Source organism: Amia ocellicauda, chromosome 18 (assembly GCF_036373705.1).
Source record: "Amia ocellicauda isolate fAmiCal2 chromosome 18, fAmiCal2.hap1, whole genome shotgun sequence".
Taxonomy (NCBI): domain Eukaryota; kingdom Metazoa; phylum Chordata; class Actinopteri; order Amiiformes; family Amiidae; genus Amia; species Amia ocellicauda.
The window spans coordinates 18,161,880-18,180,229 of record NC_089867.1 but is presented as its reverse complement, the minus strand read 5'-3'; the positions used below and the strand labels follow the sequence as shown (position 1 = coordinate 18,180,229).

The following is an 18,350-nucleotide window of genomic DNA, read 5'->3' as shown; positions in this document are numbered from 1 at the left end:
GAGGGCATTTTATTTCAGTTTTGCAGTGTCACCTTTCACCTGCATATGTTGTATCTGTGAGTGAGTGCTTATGTATCTTTGACCTAGATATCATTCTCCAGACAGGGGGTGTAAAGCAGACAGACCTTATTTTCTTTGTCCTCTTGAAATAAAAACCCAGAGCTGAATGAGGCATGTGAATGACATGCCTTTATAATTGGATTGTCTCTCACTAGTGCACTTTTTAAACTGCTTTTTCCCCCCCCATATTTTCGTAGAACATCACCTCAGTGTACAACTCTTGCTGGCAAAAATTAATAAATCAATGAAAAGTAGTTTACGTTTAAGGGACCCGCTTTTGAGAAAGCAAAATAAGAAAAGGAAGGTCTTGAACCTGATTTGAATGTGCTAATCGGTGCTGGACTTCACCACCATTTAACTCTTCATTTTAATATTGAAATAGAAGTACCTCAGATTATAAATACCAAACTGAGCTAGGGAGACGTGTGCTTGGGACAGCAATGACGGCTGTTGCAAAGTCGTTTGCGATTCATACCTTCCCGAGAATCACAGACTCGTTTGCTTTAAGAACCATACGGTGTGCAGTGCACATTGTTGTAAGGTTTCCCCCAATACATTTGAAGAGGTAATGAGACGCCCTGGCTCCAGGCCACTATAAACATCAGACGGTGCCAGGGCTGCAGTGCTTTCTAGCTCTCATTGGAATTAGAGGAAATGGCATTATATAAACCACATCATAGGCAATATGGTAATCTCACTACGATCACATCCGTTCTTCCACTGACTTTCATGGTTAAGGCAAGGCTTTCAAAATGTTAACCAAGCATTACCATAGCATTCAACTGAAGCCTAAACTGTTTTTAATAGTTGAGTAAACTCAGCGGATGGGGGAAACTGTGCAGATCTGTTCAAATTAGTTCTTAATTGAAGATGATTACTGTTTTTGGCGTTGCTTGGTGGTCTGCAAAGTTTTGCAGCTGCTGCACCCTGAATGTCTTCGAAGATGTGTTGTATAGTAGGGTTTTACCATTAAGGTGTAATAATGTCTTTGGTTGCAAGTCTATAACTGTATATTTAATCGCCTGTTAAATTTGATCTACTTTCCTGATTATGTGTGTTTGTCTGCAGTGCTTTGTAATTCAAATTTGCTTCGGTCTCTCAGATCATTTGTTGACCATGTGACTTTCCTATTCTTCTGGAGCTTTTACACACACTGCAGGAAATAAGATGATTATCTTAGTGGTTTACCAGTCTGGTCTGGAGCACCGTCCAAAGACATCCACTAGAGTTTAGGTCAAACTGGGCCTCCTTTTAAGAAGATTAGACAGATTAATCTGCCTCCATTTTACAGACAATGGTGGAAGTATCCGTGACCTTAAGTTAATTTAAAACGTAGTGCCTGAAGTATATTGTTTCCTGTTCACTCAGATGCAACATTCAAAACAAATCTTGGGATTAATTAGACTATATCCATCTGTTTAAAGTAGTTTTACTTGTAATTTCAGGTCAATTATTCCTTAGCGTATTAAAAAAAAAAAATCCTAACATGGTACAATTTGTTTGTTTTTAAGGATTAGGTGATTCACAAACTCGAAAGAAAACAAGTAAACATGGCCAACTTTCCGCACATGAGAGTTTGAACGTTATGCATTTTTCATGAGATTGTATATTGGTTAAAAAAAAAAAACTTGAAAAGGTTTTATTGTCAATTAAAATCCTTTGAACTTCAATTTGAAAACTCTCTTCCAACATTCAGTTGCTACTTTCCCCCCGCCCCCCTGCACACCTCTGTGGCAACCTCCACACCAGATAGACTGTTTCTAACTCCCTTCGTTGTTTATGTAGCATTGCAATGAAAACGAAATGAAGGAGGGAATTGGGATGTCTGTGTATGCCAGTGAAGGAGCTGGTGAGTTGGGGGCGGGTGGGTGGTGGCGGTGATGGGGGAGGATGGGGGAGTGGACCATTTCCCGAGGGCGAGGGAATGATTGAAACTACAGGAATGAATGCCTTTGACGAGTCTGAGTTTGTGCACATAAATTACAGAGAAAGCGTCCGAGCGCCACTGCATCGACACAGAACAGCTGTGTTAGCATTTGAACAGAGTGGGGTTACACAGGGCCCATTGTGACAGCGCCAGGGAAAAGAAAACCCAGGCATTCCCAGAAGGCAGGGACTGTGAAGTGGGATGCAATGGATTAATCAAAGATGGCCTGACAGACAGCTCTCCTTTCCCTGCCTTTCAGGTGAAGATGTTGGGGCTGGTGGGATAATCTTGATGGTCTGCTAGATATGGATTTGTGTTGTCTCCAGGTTTGTTTAGGATATTTCATGATTATACACCAAAAGCAAAGCAATCATCACTTCTAAAGTGGTTTGTGTCATTGACCGCTTGTTTATCACGATGTGGACATCGCTGCCAAAGATCTTCCAAAACCTTCCTGTGCCAGGGCTGATGCAGTCCCCAAACCCAGTGCTAGTTTGTGTGTTGAGCCGGACTGAGTGGCACTGTGCCATTTCCTATGGCATGTTGCATTCGGAACTGATATGGAGAATTCTGAGAAGTTAAAAAAAAAAATGTTTAGAATAAATGGAATCCCAAGTGTTCTGTAATGTTTAGATAACGTGTACGATCCAGGGATAATACTGCAATTCATTAATGGATTACGTTCAGATTAGGTTTACAGATAAGTCTACATTTTGCCACAACGATGTACAAATTTAGATTTATTTTTTTAACGATTTTTTTGTTTGATTTACAACATTCCGTATTAACACTTGAACTTTGATTGCATGCTGTTTATTCTCTGTTGCACGTGGCTTTGGAACTATGCTTGAAAAAAAATGTAAGGAGGCGTACATGTGCTGTAATTCCAACAGTTGAAAAAGAGATCACCAGAAACCACTAACATGGATGCTAGTGGGTGTGTATCATTTAACATGATCTCAGGTGGCTTATGAAATCATCATAGATCAGAGTCTACTTGGAATTTTCACATGACATTATCCATCTATCCATCCATCTTGTCTATCCATCTATCCATCCATATTGTCTATCCATCTCTCGGTTTCTCTAAAGCATAAAAGGCTCTGTCTCCCCTCTGTGGTATCCTTGGTCGGTGCTCGCTCGGTGAAAAGTTAATCGTCAGGGTAAGGGCAGGACATGGCCCGTTTCTCAGAAATGCTGAGAGACTCTATAAATCTGAGCGCGAAGGAATAGTGGTGGTTCAAGCGAACTGTCAAATGACCTTCAAATCAATCCTGTTTGGCCCTGACCGTGTCTCCACAGGCTTGGCTTTTATTTCCTGCCCAGCATCAGACTGGATGTTATCTCGCAAGCATACTGCCAATCGGCTCGGAGAAGTGTGACGCTTCTCGTCTGTGCCGATTATTCGTCCAGATACAATAATTTAGGACTTCTCGGCAAAACGAAGAATGGCCTCCAACCATAAACCCATAGTGCTGCACTCCACTCTATTAATTGGAATTGCTTGCATGCTAATCTGATTCTGATCATAATCAGGGTAATTACCTTTTATCATGAATCAATATCTGCTGACCTCAATGCAAACTACATTAGATCTTATGCTGATTACATTATGCTCTGCTCTGTAATGTATGGTGAGATGCTGCTCACTATAGAACGACACTATGAAATGCAGATGGGTCTGATTTGTAATATGTGAAGTTTGGGAGTCTGGATTATACCTGTATTATTTTTTTCTTTACTTGTTTCTGTGAAATGCACGGTTCCACTATGTTCGTAAAATGCCAAGTTGTGATATCAAGATATTTGATTATTGACATTTAGGCCAAGACCAAATCAAAACTTTGACCTCTGGGCAAATTGCAAACTTGTAGCCTTTCACTGCTTTATCACCAGAAGCTGCTTTCCACTACTTCTAAATACAAATGTGACTGGGTGTATTTATAAGATTTAGGTAGGGTACATTTGTGATGGGTGGGTAGGTTAACGTTTTGATTTGGTCTAGGCCTTTAGTTGTTTTTGTTGTTTTGATTGTCATTGTTCTTCACCTCTTTTATTCTTTATTTTCTAGTTAACAAACATAAACCATGGATTGAAACGACATATCATGGCATAGTAACGGAAAACGATGACAAAGTTCTTTTGGACCCTCCATTAATAGCCCTGGACAAGGATGCCCCGCTACGCTATGCTGGTAAGAGATGGGGTTTGTTTCCTTTTCTTTACACAAGTCTTTTCCCTCGAATGTATTTCCTTTCATCTCCACTGGTTAAACTTTTCCCCCTTATTTATGGTGACCCTCTTCTCTCTGCTCTCTCTTCATATCCTTGTTCAGGATGTACCGAATCTTTTGCATCGCAAAGTCTGCACATGGGGAGTTTCCCACCAAAACTGTCAAGCCTTTGAAAGCTATGGCAGGGTAGATGGGTAACATGCCCCCCAACAAACAGCCACACACAACTTATTCCATGAATCACACCTTTCAAACTCTGGGAATGACGTTTTTCCGGGTAAAATTCAGACGTGATTTGGACTGACTTGGGGTTGACAGGGTTTTCTTCGCCAGATTGTAAATTATCAATTCCCCTTAGCAGATTATAAAATTAAGTCTTATAGATGGGGAATATTATAAACAAGTCTGAGATCAATGAAATTGCCGTGCCCAGAAATGTCATGTCTGTAAGGGCCGAGCTTGATTTTCCAGCCCTTGTTAATTGCAATTCGGATGAATGAATGCACCGTAATGTTGTTGCGTAGGTGCTTCTCATTCACTGCCATCCTGCTCTGTCTGATTACCCAATTGCAGCTTACACTGAAGCAAAGCCACCTGTGCAGCAAAAGCTAGAGTGTGTGTGAGTGTGTGTGTGTGTGAGTCAGTTAGCCTTGTCTGTCAATCCCCCACTTCAGGTTAGTCAGAGAAAGGATGGCACTGAAAAGTGTTAAATCCACATTAAGAAGGATCATTGAATTGGCCACCGTGCTACAAGGCACATTGGCATGACCGTGCCTCTGGCCACATGAGATTACTCACTGCCACTATACAGCGAACTCAGCTTCTTGGATCCTGACATGGCTGCAGCTCTCATAAATCTAAGTGTGAGATTACACCAGAGAAACATGACTTTTACATATAAGCAATGCAGAATTAGCAAACACATTAGTCCTATTGAAGCTGATGTAAAAATGTAATTGAAAAAGTGAACGCAAAACTGCAGCATTTTGGTCTCAACTGCACGGTTATGTGTTACGTTTCTGTTCAATTAAGTCATTAAATAGTATATTATTGTAGGACTGCTACATTAAAGTGTTCTTTAAGTCCTACTTGGATGTTTGTAGAGAGTTTTTGAGGGGGCTTATGTGGTGACAGATGTGGTTAATCACACTTGTTTAAAAGATGTTCCTCTCCTTATTTTTCCTCTGTTGATGATTGAGGGTATAAAAGGGTGGTTACCATACTATGCCTCCCTCTCCTTTGAAGATCGGCGAAATGTGTATTTTCTTTTCATCTCTGACAAGTGGGACGCTCAAAAAAAACCATACGCTAAACCAATCAGTAAGCTTGCATATTCAGGTTTTTCAAAGCTGTGTTTGATTGAGAATTTTAATGATCTGATCTCACTGGAGGTAGACCGTAACATGCCAATTCTGCTGTACACTCTTTGGCTTTATACCATGTGCTGTGTTGAAATTGTTGAGAACCTGTGTAGAACACTATGAAAGTCTCTCTCAAGTTTAAAAGTAGGTTCACGTTTACTGCGATAAATGGTACAGGCTTAAAAAACTTTAAATTGATAGAAACTTAACTGCACAGAACAAATACTGAGACTTTGTTTTGTTTCATCGTAATTTGAGATGTACTTCCTGTAAGTCGATAATGTATTGATTTGATCTTACACAAAGTTGATTGGCTTCAAAGCATCAAAGGCATAGAAACCGTACAGAGCACGCTTTTACCGTCATTGCTGCTCAGAGGCCTTTGTGTTTTACTTAAAAAAAAAAAAAAAAAAAAAAAAAAAAAAAACTCAAATGAAAATGAAAAACGCTTTCCTACGCAAGCACTTACCTGTGCAAATTATACATTGTGTTCTCGGGCCCAAGCTCTACACATGCCTATTTATACTTTAGTGGTTCTGCTCAGGTTCTCTCTATCTTGCGTCTTACGTAGATTAAAGCTTGTCATGTCAGGGACTTTGCATAAATAAAAGGGGAGTTTTGGGACTTGTGCTGCAGCTAGTGTCCCCCTCTGCACTGCAGTGCCATCCCTGCTGCGGCCTGCTGTCCTGGAGCAGGGGGCCTGCGTGTCACATGGCGGAGTGGGTGACTGTCGCAGCTGTGCTGTCTCTGGGCTCTCTGCTGCCAATTTCTGTTTGTTCAGGGCTGGGTGCTCTGCTGACGAATCGTGTGCTGGCAGGAAGTATGTGATCTGGTAGTCAGCTGGGCGATGGCAGCATCAGCGCTCCCTGTCCCCTGCCTCACTGTGAAAGCAGCAGTCACATGCTATTTCAGTGTCATTACTAAGCTAAATAAGCTAGTTATTCATACAGTGGCTGGGCACTGGAAACACCCCGGGAGTGGGAATGGCATGTATACAAAACAAATGGCTCTTAAAAACAGAAAGGAAATTGCAGGGTTTTTATTATTGAGAACTTGTGAACACACACACACACGCGATACAGCGGTTATATTTATTTATTTTATTCTTTAAATGCAAAATCTCATTCTGCGTGTCATGTCCATTTTATTATTATTTATTTCTTGGCAAGTGCCCGTTTTCCAAGTTTACATCAACATTACAAAAGTGCAGTCCTATTTTATGATTTCCTTAATAGGGTTTCAGTGGAGATTTTGCAGTCTTTTCTCCGTCACAGGTAGGAACTTCACTACGTGGTGTGTAATGTGATTTTAAGAAAAAAAATGAAATTCATTTGATTATATTAAAAAAGTCTAAAAGACTTGCAAATAATGTGGCACAGAAGTAGGTTTTTAAAGGGGGCCCAGCCGTAGGCCATGTGAGATTGACACTGTGTTTTACTGCCAGGGGCTGAATAAAAGCGTCAGGAACGCACCTTGCACTGTGCAGCTGCCACTGTCAGCTCTCATAATACTGCACCTGAGGGCACTGAATATCACAGGATTTCTGTTTGAAGCTTGTGCTATGTTTTAAATTTAACATTTCTGTGCAGTGCTTGCAAGCTTCCTGACTTTTTGACACAGGCTTGAATGCAGGATTTAACTTGTCCTGCTTCGCTGCTCCCTTGTAAAGAAAGACTGAATTATTTTTGGGATGTTCATGCATAGATGCAGGTGTGGTCTCCATTTGGAGGAATCAGGGTGCATCACTGAACAGTTTTCAATAGCGGAGTGCATCTCTAAACATTGGGGTTGAGACATAGAATGCTGAATTTGAAACTCCAGTCAACATTTTTCAGTGTTTGCAGATCAGACTTTGCATTGACAAACTCTGTAGCTCCAGAACTTAATGTCCCAGCAAGGCTTTTGTTAGGGATAGGAAAAGGACTGTGGACTGTGACATGAGAGAGTTTAATACATGACACTTTGTTGTTGTACATTTCAGTTGCTCTCTACCAGTGTTTCCGTGCGTATGTGTGCTATGGAAAATATAGACGAGGAATACCCTGTTGTTTTAAAGCTGAACTTCGGACTTGAGTTGCTTGTTTTTATAATGGGAAGGCCGCAGGTGGGGAATTGCTTTAATTGCTACTTTTAGAATGTTACTTGCCCAATGTAAATATTTTTTGATGATATATATAGAGAGTAGTATTTTACTTCAGTAGGATGTTTGTTCTACAGAATTGAATTCTGAAAAGGAATTCACACCTGAGGTCAGTTTGAGTCAATATATTAAATAGTGATATATTCCTCTGCATGTTTAGTTCCCACCCATCTTAAAACCTGTATTTGCATGCTTTATATATGGGAAAGCAGCAAACAATCTGGTCATCCAGCTCTGATGAGAAATGACCCAGCAAAAAGATGACATTTGTTTAGTTTTTCTGAAGATTTTATTAACATCTAGGAGCTTTAAAACTTCATAGCTAAGACCAGTACCACAACACAACTATACATTTTAAAACAACAACAAAAACTCAAGAGATTTGATGTGTTTCATCGAAATATCCCAATTTAATAGCAACGGCACGTTACTAAGTGGTCACCAGCACACAGAAATCCGACCACCTGGGTCAAGTTGGCTGAACAGCGATGGAAAGCTGTAAGAAGGCTGCATGACGCTGCAAGCTGTCATGTGTGGAGTAGTTTCCAGGCAGATGGCCTGACCCAGGGTGATTTGTGAGAGAACCCATTACAATTGGAAGTTGCACCTGGTACTGCTCAAGAAAGCAATGGCAGCAGCTTGCAACACAATGTTCTCAGCGCTGCTGTGTCTCTCTTGACCTTAACCGATGAAGTTCATTTCGACAAGGTTTCTGTGTCAACTGGAATGGGTGGTAGATGTTGTGTTGTCACTGTAAATTTGACCTACTCTATTTCGTGTGTTTTCTTCTCTTCACAAAATACAGTCATGGGCAACATACATTTTGCTGCAAACTGCTCTTGAATGTGAATATCTTGTGCATATATATATATATATATATATATATATATATATATATATATATATATATATATATATATATATATATATATAAATACATACATATATATATATATATTGATCCGCTTGATCCTGTCCTCTGTATGTGCACTCTATTTCAATCTCTCTTGTGTGACTGACTTGAGTTTATCTTTTCTCCCCTTATAGAGAGTTTTGAGGTGACTGTCACCAAGGAAGGTGATGATGGGTTCTTTCTTTACCCCCTTATATTCGGTCGTATTAACCCACTAACCCCCAGGGAATCAGCACTTCACACAGAAACTCCTGTCATGTTCTGTAATTTGTTGTTCCCTTTTTTTCTTTACTTTTGTATTTTGACTTCATTTTTTCCCCCAGAAAACTATTAAAAAAAATTATATTAAAACTGGATGAAAAGAGTGTGATATTAAAAAAAATTAAATAAAATAATGTTAGAAATATCCATGCATGAGGCATCCATTTTACTGACCTAATCCTTTATATACTGCAGTAGTCTTTGTCGGGAGAGACAAAAAATATGGTAATTAAATTATTGTAAGTATATAAGTATTGTGAATTATTAAATTATTATTAAATTATTATAATTTAATGCCACAAATTAGCTGGAGATAATGTATGTGCCTCACTTTGCATACAGTATGTATTTTAAAAGCTTCTATTTTAAGCCTCGTATTGAACGAGGACTCCACAGTTTCTGGATTTCAATGCTAATATCTGTGGTGACAGTTTTAAGTCTTCTCCTGTATTTTAATCTGTTCTGTAGCATGTTCTTGGTGTGGTTCCCGGTTTCTGACGTGGATGTCTGTCGAGTTGATATTTCTAACACTGATTCTCATCCAGTGGTTTATTTTGATTGCATTTTTAAATTATTGTTGTTATTATTATTATTATTATTATTATTATTTGGGACGGTTGGAGGGCAGACAACATTGCACAGGAAGACTTAGTGTAACAAACAAACAAAAAACCCTAAAAACCAACAAACAATGAGATTTTCTATGCTTGGAGGCCATTGACAGATTTTCTGAAATGGTGCTGTACCTGCAATTAAAAGCTGCTTCATCATCTCTGTTCTTAACTTTGCACTTAAACCTTTTTTGTCGTTTTGTTTTGCTCTGGTGGATATGAGCCAGCAGTACAGTTCTGACTAGTCTGGTATTTCTATATGAATATATATATAGATCAGATATTCCAGTTAATCTTGGCTGTGCACTTTTCTCTTTTTAAACATTTTGTTTTATTTTTATTTTTTTAGCTACAGTATCTTAAGTACTCCTGTGAAATGCCTGTCTACATCTTTCTCTGTTTTCTTCCTGCATGTCTGGATGCAATGTGAACAAGTGGCTTGGACAGCAGATTACGCTCCTTTAACTACAGTTGCCCCACTCCTCTTCCTCTTCCTCCTCCTCCCCAGTACTCACCCATATTTGAGCACAGTGCTTTTTGCTTTCTTTTTTTTCTTTTCCACAGACCCTCACAATATTAAACCCCCTTGGCTGCCAAAATATTTGTGTGTTTATTTTATTTTTTATTTTGTTAACATTATCTATTCAGTAAGTATATTAATGACATGTATCTGAGGGTTTTGTTCTCATTGTCTCCCCCTCCTTTCCTCACCGCAACTGGTTTAGGTGAAATCTGCGGATTTCGGATTCACGGGCAAAATGTTCCCTTCGAGGCCGTGGTCCTGGACAAGACCACGGGAGAGGGGGTTATCCGGGCCAAAGACAAACTGGACTGTGAACTGCAGAAGGAGCATACGTTCACCATCCAGGCCTTCGACTGTGGAGAGGGGGCAGATGGGACCAACATGAAGAAATCGCACAAGTAAGTCCAAGGCAGGACAGAAGCATTTGGGGGATTTTAATTGTTTTGATCCATGACTTTCTCCTCATTTGGAGAGGAAAATGGCAAAGGCCGTAAAGGGAGGCTGGGGAATTAACTTTGCACATTTAATTATGAAGGGAAACAAGCATAACGAAAGGGGGGAAAAAACCGTTTCTCAACAGGCTTCATTGTATTGTTTTATTCTGCAAGAAAAAGGTCCTTCAGCCCCCCCTCCAGTCCTTCACACGCTAATTTAGGAATCCCTTCCCTGTAATAAAACCTTCCCTCCGATCGGTGAATAATCCAAAACCACCTGGGGAACAAACATCTCATTCTATATGCAGGGAGGAGTTTCCTTTATTGGTTTGCATGTTATTCCTAGATTCCTGGGATTTGTGGATTTTCGCAAATGTTATAGAGTTATTATTGACGTAACTTCAAACTGAATTATGCAATTAAACTCATTAAAACAGACAACAGATGCATTACAGATCACCTCTCGACCCCGGGATTAGATTTGGTCTTGTATTTGAGTGGCAGTTCTGTCATTGTGTGCTGTGGACAGACGGTGCAAATGGTTTTCAAACCAAGTCAACTTTCCATTAACCTCTGCTAATACATGTGCCTGGCTGTCTGAAGGGAGCTCTGAGTAAAGGTTAATTGAAGACAGAAATGATTTCAAAAATTAATCCCCCACCCTCAAACTGCATGAGTGAGCATGTTATGTGGGAGTGTGTCTAAATAACTCAGGATGTGAATGGGAAAGTTGAATGAATCGACAGGACAGACACACATTGTGGTTTGTGTCTGTGAGATGTCGTCCACACTGTGTAATATCTCCCTGCAGGAAACTCACTTATGACAATTGGCTGATTATGGCGGTTTAATTCGGGGTTTTGGATTAACATGCTATCAAATACTTTGGATTTGTATGTTGATGATTTAGACCTCCTATGCTTACGATTTACAGCACGCATCTGCTCATTTCTGTAACTATTTCTGTAATTTATTGTACTGGTATGTTTGTCCCTTATAAGTACATTACAGCATCAGATACTGTAGACCACAGGGACTGCATGATGAGGGGAAAATGTGCAGCTATATTTGTGTGGTTTTCTGTTTAACTGAAAGGTATTTAAAGCACTTGCTTTTCATAGCTCAGACTTCACTGCATTGCCGCATTGAATAAAGCAATGGAAACTATCTCTACATGTATTTGTTTTCTTATTTATTATTAAAGTGTGTTCATTTATTTATTTTTAAATACATCCTCATGCTGCCTGCTTATGTAACACTGACTGGAGGGGAGGCAACCATTAGGCCTGGGCCTTAAGCCGTGGACCCCCAAGAGATATTTTTTTTCCTACAACAGTCTGTCATTCAGTAGTTTTTGTTTTTCTCTCCTCTGTGACTAATGGTTAACTTTTATATTTTGTACATTGATTCTAAATTTGTGAAGCACTCTGTGGCAACCTTTGTGAAGGGTGCTATACCAAATGATGGATGGATGGATAGATGGATGGAAGGATGGATTGATTGATTGTTGACTTTTCAGGGCCACCGTCCACATCCAGGTGAACGACGTGAATGAATATTCACCGGTGTTCAAGGAGAAATCTTACAAGGCTACTGTCATCGAGGGGAAGAAGTACGACAACATCCTGAAGGTGGAGGCGGTGGACGCTGACTGCTCCTTCCAGTTCAGCCAGATCTGCAGCTATGAGATTGTCACCCCCGACGTACCGTTCACCATTGACAAAGACGGTGAGGCCCCCATTGGTGTAGTGAGTGAGACACGGGCTGGGCTCAAAGGTCCCAGCTGGCTGTGTTAAAAGGAGCACCACCGAAAACAGCACATGATTTTCCTCACTGCTCTCCCATGTCTGTGGTGCTTTTTTCATAAACTGCTTGGGGCAAAGCTTCACAGATATGGAGGTGGTGTTTGTTTCTGCTCAGCTCTGTTGCTGGTTTTGTCGTAGTTGTTTTACCTCTGTGCCTGAACTGTTCATTTTAATGCGGCAGTCATAGTTCCCTCTTCCCCCCTTCCCTACTGCTTGGAAAGCAATTGTATATCGGTTACATTAATTATCTGTAGAGAATACTGTCTGTTTGTATTGATTCACATCGGTAACCAAATGCTAATTTTCCGTTTTCTCTTTGGCCCCTGGAATAAAATGGATACATTTAAATTAGATTGTATCTGAATATGCTGTGCTTAGAAATGCAAAGCACATCTGATTTGTATTTAATTCAGTTTTGAAGTGTGGTAAATGGGGTTTGGAATGTATTAACATGCGTGGAAATAGTGGAGGGCAAGGTAATTTATTTGCGTAAACATGGGACATTTTATCTGACCCAAATTAAACTGTAGCCTCTGACGTAGTAACCTGACACCTGGTTATGAAATCTGCATTAATCAAATTCTCCTTGTTCAAAAATACTTGATACCTGCCTGCTTTATGATTGTTGAGTGATTTACAAAGACTATTTGCTCAGGTGCACATCATCTTTGTTCTGAGTGGAACAATGAAATGCACAGCAGGCTCGGATATGGTTGTTGATGATGCAGGGTGAGGTCACTTATATTCTTTCCCCCTCCCTCTCTTCAGGATTCATTAAGAACACAGAGAAACTGAACTACAGCAAGGATCGCCAGTACAAACTAACAGTCACTGCCTACGACTGCGGCAAGAACCGGGCTTCTGAAGACGTCCTTGTCAAAATCAGCATCAAACCCACCTGCAAACCAGGCTGGCAAGGTAGCGCGTGCATTCCTTATACAACACACAGGCCTGAGGACTGACTCATATCTGTCTGTGACCTTGACCTTAAATGACAAACTTCAGCCTCTCTTGTAAGCCTCTGTAAAACTAAGTGATGCAGCAGTTGTCTATGCTGGAGTAGAAACATCTTGATTTATATTATATTCTTTTGCACACATTCATTCTCTATGGAAAAAAAAAAGTACTTTTTTTATGACAGGCTAAAACTAGGACACAGTACAACGTGCTTCAAGGACAAAACAACAAACAGACCCAGAAACAAACGTATTTTAAATATAGGAAATTGTAACAATTTTATGTGTTCAGTTTGAGTATTTGTATGGTAATGTGCTGGTGGTTTCTGATGCAGGCTGGAGTAAAAGGATGGAGTATGAGCCTGGGACAGGAAGCCTAGCATTGTTTCCCAGCATGCACTTGGAAACCTGCGAGGAGCCAATCACCTCCATCCAGGCCAATATTGAACTGGAGACCAACCACATTGGGAAAGGCTGCGACAGAGACACCTACTCCGAAAAGTCTCTGCACAGATTGTGTGGTAAGAGACGACACGGTCACAGAACAGTGACCCTAATCCTTCTGTGTGCTATAGTGCAGGACAGATGCACAAAACTCCATGTATTCAGAAAGTTGAACTGTATGTGTTTCTTGCTGATAGTTTGAGTCCATTAAAAAATGTCTTTCCTTTTTTCTTTACCTTTTTTGTTCTTTTTCCCCCTCTCATTGCCTCTTTCATTCTGCATTGACCTCTCCTTCACTCCTTAACTTAACTAATTAACCAACTAATGGCTTTGCCTCCTAGGAGCCAGCTCGGGCACGGTTGAGCTCTTGCCCGCCCCCAGCAGTACGGCGAACTGGACAGTGGGGCTCCCTACGGACAACGGCCATGACAGTGACCAGGTCTTTGAGTTCAATGGCACACAGGCTATTAAGATCCCAGAGGGAGTGGTGAGCACCAGCTTTAAGGAGCCCTTCACAGTCTCTGTGTGGATGCGGCATGGCCCTGGCGCCAGGGAGAAGGAGACTGTGCTCTGCAACTCTGACAAAACAGGTACCGACAGTCAGATAGGGATATCGTATGAGCGTCAACTGTCTGCCAGTGTGTATGTAATAGTTGTCTGTGCGTGTCCCATTTTTGCTCAGCATCCACATGTGTGTTTGTTTGTTTATTTATATGTTTATGTTGCATCTTTGGATTATTGTCATCAAATTGCACTGGAGCTCCACTACAGACTCAATCAAGTGTTTCTAAAGTGGGTCAAGCTGGATGATATAACAAGCTGTGAGCTTATCATGGAAGCCCAATTCCTCTGAATCAGCCCACACAATGCTCTTAAGCTTTTCCTCTTTCCTGTTATGAAAACAGAAGTTTGTAGCAGTCATGTGTATAGTGGGATCCACTTTCATTCAGTTTGCTGTAGAGTTTATAGGAGTGGGAACATATCACATGTGTGATATGAGTGTATTTAAAGTTTTCCACCTTGGTGTGTGTGTGTGTGTGTGTGTGTGTGTGTGTGTGTATATATATATATATATATATATATATATATATATATATATATATATATATATATATATATATATGCAAAGTGAGTGAACAGAAGGAAAATCTAAATCAAATCCATATTTGGTCTGACCACCCTTTGCCTTCAAAACCGCATCAATTCTTCTAGGTACACTTGCACAACGTCAGGGATTTTGTAGGCATATAATAAGGTGTATGATTAAACAATTATACCAAACAGGTGCTAATGATCATCAATTCAATATGTAGGTTGAAACACAATCATTAAGTGAAACAGAAACAGCTGTGTAGGAGGAATATAACTGTGAGAGTAACAGCAAACTCAGCTAACAAGGAGAGGCTGCTGAAGACAGTTTACTGTCAAAAGTCATACACCATGGCAAGACTGAGCACAGCAACAAGACACAAGGTAGTTCTACTGCATCAGCAAGGTCTCCCCCAGGCAGAAACTTCAAGGCAGACAGGATTTTCCAGAGGTGCTGTCCAAGCTCTTTTGAAGAAGCACAAAGAAACAGGTAACGTTGAGGACCATAGACTCGGTAGTTGGCCAAGGAAACTTACTGCAGCAGATGAAAGACACATCATGCTTACTTCCCTTCACAATCAGAAGATGTCCAGCAGTGCCATCAGGTCAGTGGGACCCTGGTACACCCATCTACTGTCCGGAGAGGTCTGGTCAGAAGTGGCCTTCATGGAAGACTTGCGGCCAAAAAGCCATTCCTCTGACGTGGCAACAAGGCCAAGTGACTGAACTATTCATGAAAACACAGGATCCAGGGTGCAGACAAATGGCAGCAGGTGACTGATGACAGATGAGTCAAAAATTGAAATATTTGGCTGTAGCAGAAGGCAGTTTGTTCACCGAAGGGCTGAAGAGCGGTACATGAATGAGTGTCTGCAGGCAAGAGTGAAGCAAGGTGGAGGTTCCTTGCAAGTTTGGGGCTGCATTTCTGCAAATGGAGTTGGGGATTTGGTCAGAATTAATGGTCTCTTCAATGCTGAGAAGTACAGGCAGATACTTATCCATCATGCAATACCAGCAGGGAGGCATCTGATTGGCCCCAAATTTATTCTGCATGACAGCTACCTCAAACATACAGCGACAGTCATTAAGAACTATCTTCAGCGTAAAGAAGAATAAGGAGTCCTGGAAGTGATGGTATGGCCCCCACAGAGCCCTGATCTCAACATCATCGAGTCTGTCTGGGATTACATGAAGAGAGAGAAGAAACTAAGACTGCCTACATCCACAGAATGCCAGTGGAGAGTTCACTTACACTAGCAGACAGATTTCTCTTTGTAAATGTACATGATTTCTCTCTTTGTTGTCACATGCTACGGGATTATTAGATAGGCCTCGAAGGCAACCATTTCCAATGAGTGACCTAAAAATAATAGGGGCTTATAACCTGACCTGCATTGTAGAAAAAGCTGCTGCTACCTTCCAGGCCTGAGGCCGGGTTCAGATTACTACCTGTCAACAGTGACAATTTGGAGGTGGTAATAATGGCACTGTGAACAAAAAGTACAATATTACTGGTATGTTATATATTCCATAAGGGGGAGTGAATTTCATGTATTAAATAACCTGTTGTCTCTCCCTGCTAGAGATGAACCGACACCACTACTCACTATACGTGCACAACTGCCGCCTAGTCTTCCTGTTCCGCCAGGACCCTGCAGAGGCCGAGAACTACAAACCCGCCGAGTTCCACTGGAAGCTCGACCAGGTGAGTGAGATGGAGCGGAGGGCCCACACACACAACGCTGGAGTTTACAATGGCCCAGTGTCCAGAGTGCTCTACCGGCTGGGACAGAACTTCCTGTTTGGGGGGTCATAGGAGTCCTGCTTGATGGTGAATTCTTCACCTGCGTTAGACCTAGGAAAGTTCACTTAACGAATTGAAGGCTTGGGTGCAATGGAACCCACAAGTGCCCTTTCACTCGGGACCAGATCTGGGGCTGATGTTTCTGTGTGTGCAGTAGCCTTGTGGACAGACCCTTGACAGCAGAGGAATCTTTGTCATCCCTTTTTTCTCCTGTACCCGTGAGCTCACAAATCTTAGCCTAGGCATTCACTCTCTGTTTGACATGTCAGAGGAGCCCTTCTTGTCTGCTACATTTTCCATGATAGTGTTCTTCAAACCAAGTCCCCTCAGAATAGCTGAGATGAGCACTATTAACATCTCAGAAAATAAATACATTTTTGCTTAGAATGTAACCTTAATTTTTAATTTTGGATCAGGGCAGCATATTCTCAGCCGAAAATACAACAACCTTTTCAATAATGCAATCTTTTGCTTGAATGGATTGATGTTCATCGATTGTGCGAGGCCGGGGATCACTGGTAATCGCCTTAGTCTGTTCTGGAAGATGGAGTTCATTAAATTCTTAAAGACCTGGCAATGAAAAAAAAAATGAAAGGAATCAAGACCCCTTCAGCACCAGTTAAGCTCTAATTTAACTGATATTAAATGAAATTATATGGATAGGAAATTTGTCACGCCGAGGACAGTTTGACATCTTCATTCTTTAGTTTTATAATGATCATTATTTACTTATCAGAGCATTTCTGATGGTGGTAGATCCAGTATAGCAGTGTGTAGTCCTGTCAATCACATCTGAAATTCTGTTTTTAAAAATATACAGCCTTTAAAATGCAGCTGTTTAATTGAGTAAATGAGCCAAGAGTTTTGCAGTTAATCTAAACTGAGCCTCTCAACTGGTGACATGTGAAAGTGTGAAACATATTTTGCAGTGATTTGATCCTGTTATTGCACATGTAACATATTAAGAATGAAGTATTACTAAAGGAGTTCATCTGCCGTTAAAGATGGTACAAGGCAGCTGCACATGCACAATGTTTCTGTGTTGACTAGTGGCGGGCTGCTAGAAAGGAGCCCTACAGTGAGATAGTTCAGTTCAACAGAGTAAAAATGTGTTTGAGTTCCAGCCGCCTGCAAAGCTGTCTGCATCAGAGCCGGACAGTTAATTAGTATATGGGTCCAAATGATTTTCTTCAGATAAATGGGTCACCTTACATTTATGTGTTGGGGTTACTCCGCATTGCCCTTGCCGAGCCCTCGCCGAGCAGGGCCCCAATGTACAAGAAAAGAGGATATCAAGATGCTTTTCTGACCTGTGGACTCCTTGCTTGTCTTGCCCAGGTGTGTGATAAAGAGTGGCACCACTACGTCCTGAACATCGAGTTCCCCACTGTGGCTCTCTATGTAGATGGAGTCTCATACGACCCGTTTCTCGTCACCGAAGACTACCCCCTGCACGCCTCGAAGATTGAGACTCAGCTCACCGTGGGAGCCTGCTGGCAAGGTAAAGACCCCTCCGTAGTTCCACCTGAAACTGAGGGGAGAAATGGCACAGCTTAGGGGAAAGTGGTTATTCACGCCTTAATACCAATAAAAAATTGTGCACTTTTGTTACAGGACCTAAAGGAAAATTGATCTCTTTGATACATGATGTTGAAGTCAGTCCAAGTGTATTTGAATGTATAGTTCAGTGCTTTTGCGGTACTTTCTGTTGATGTCTTGTAGAGAAAACAAATGCACTTAGCTTTTTGTTTTCATATATATGCAAATAGGCTCTTTCCATTATTAACTG

At 41.0% G+C, this 18,350-nt stretch overlaps 1 protein-coding gene across 4 annotated transcripts in view; it reads left to right on the top strand.

Annotated features, from left to right (window-relative positions):
* clstn1 (calsyntenin 1) overlaps positions 1-18,350 on the top strand; it is a 45,860-nt gene that overhangs the window by 14,655 nt on the left and 12,855 nt on the right. For 2 of the 4 annotated variants that reach the window (XM_066691035.1, XM_066691033.1), the window contains exons 2-10: positions 4,059-4,181; positions 8,769-8,798; positions 10,232-10,427; positions 11,983-12,191; positions 13,037-13,186; positions 13,560-13,745; positions 14,010-14,258; positions 16,341-16,462; positions 17,900-18,062. In XM_066691035.1, the coding sequence (XP_066547132.1) occupies positions 4,059-4,181; positions 8,769-8,798; positions 10,232-10,427; positions 11,983-12,191; positions 13,037-13,186; positions 13,560-13,745; positions 14,010-14,258; positions 16,341-16,462; positions 17,900-18,062 (1,428 nt within the window). The remainder of the gene's footprint in view (positions 1-4,058; positions 4,182-8,768; positions 8,799-10,231; positions 10,428-11,982; positions 12,192-13,036; positions 13,187-13,559; positions 13,746-14,009; positions 14,259-16,340; positions 16,463-17,899; positions 18,063-18,350) is intronic. The other 2 variants (XM_066691036.1, XM_066691034.1) reach the window with 1 other exon arrangement.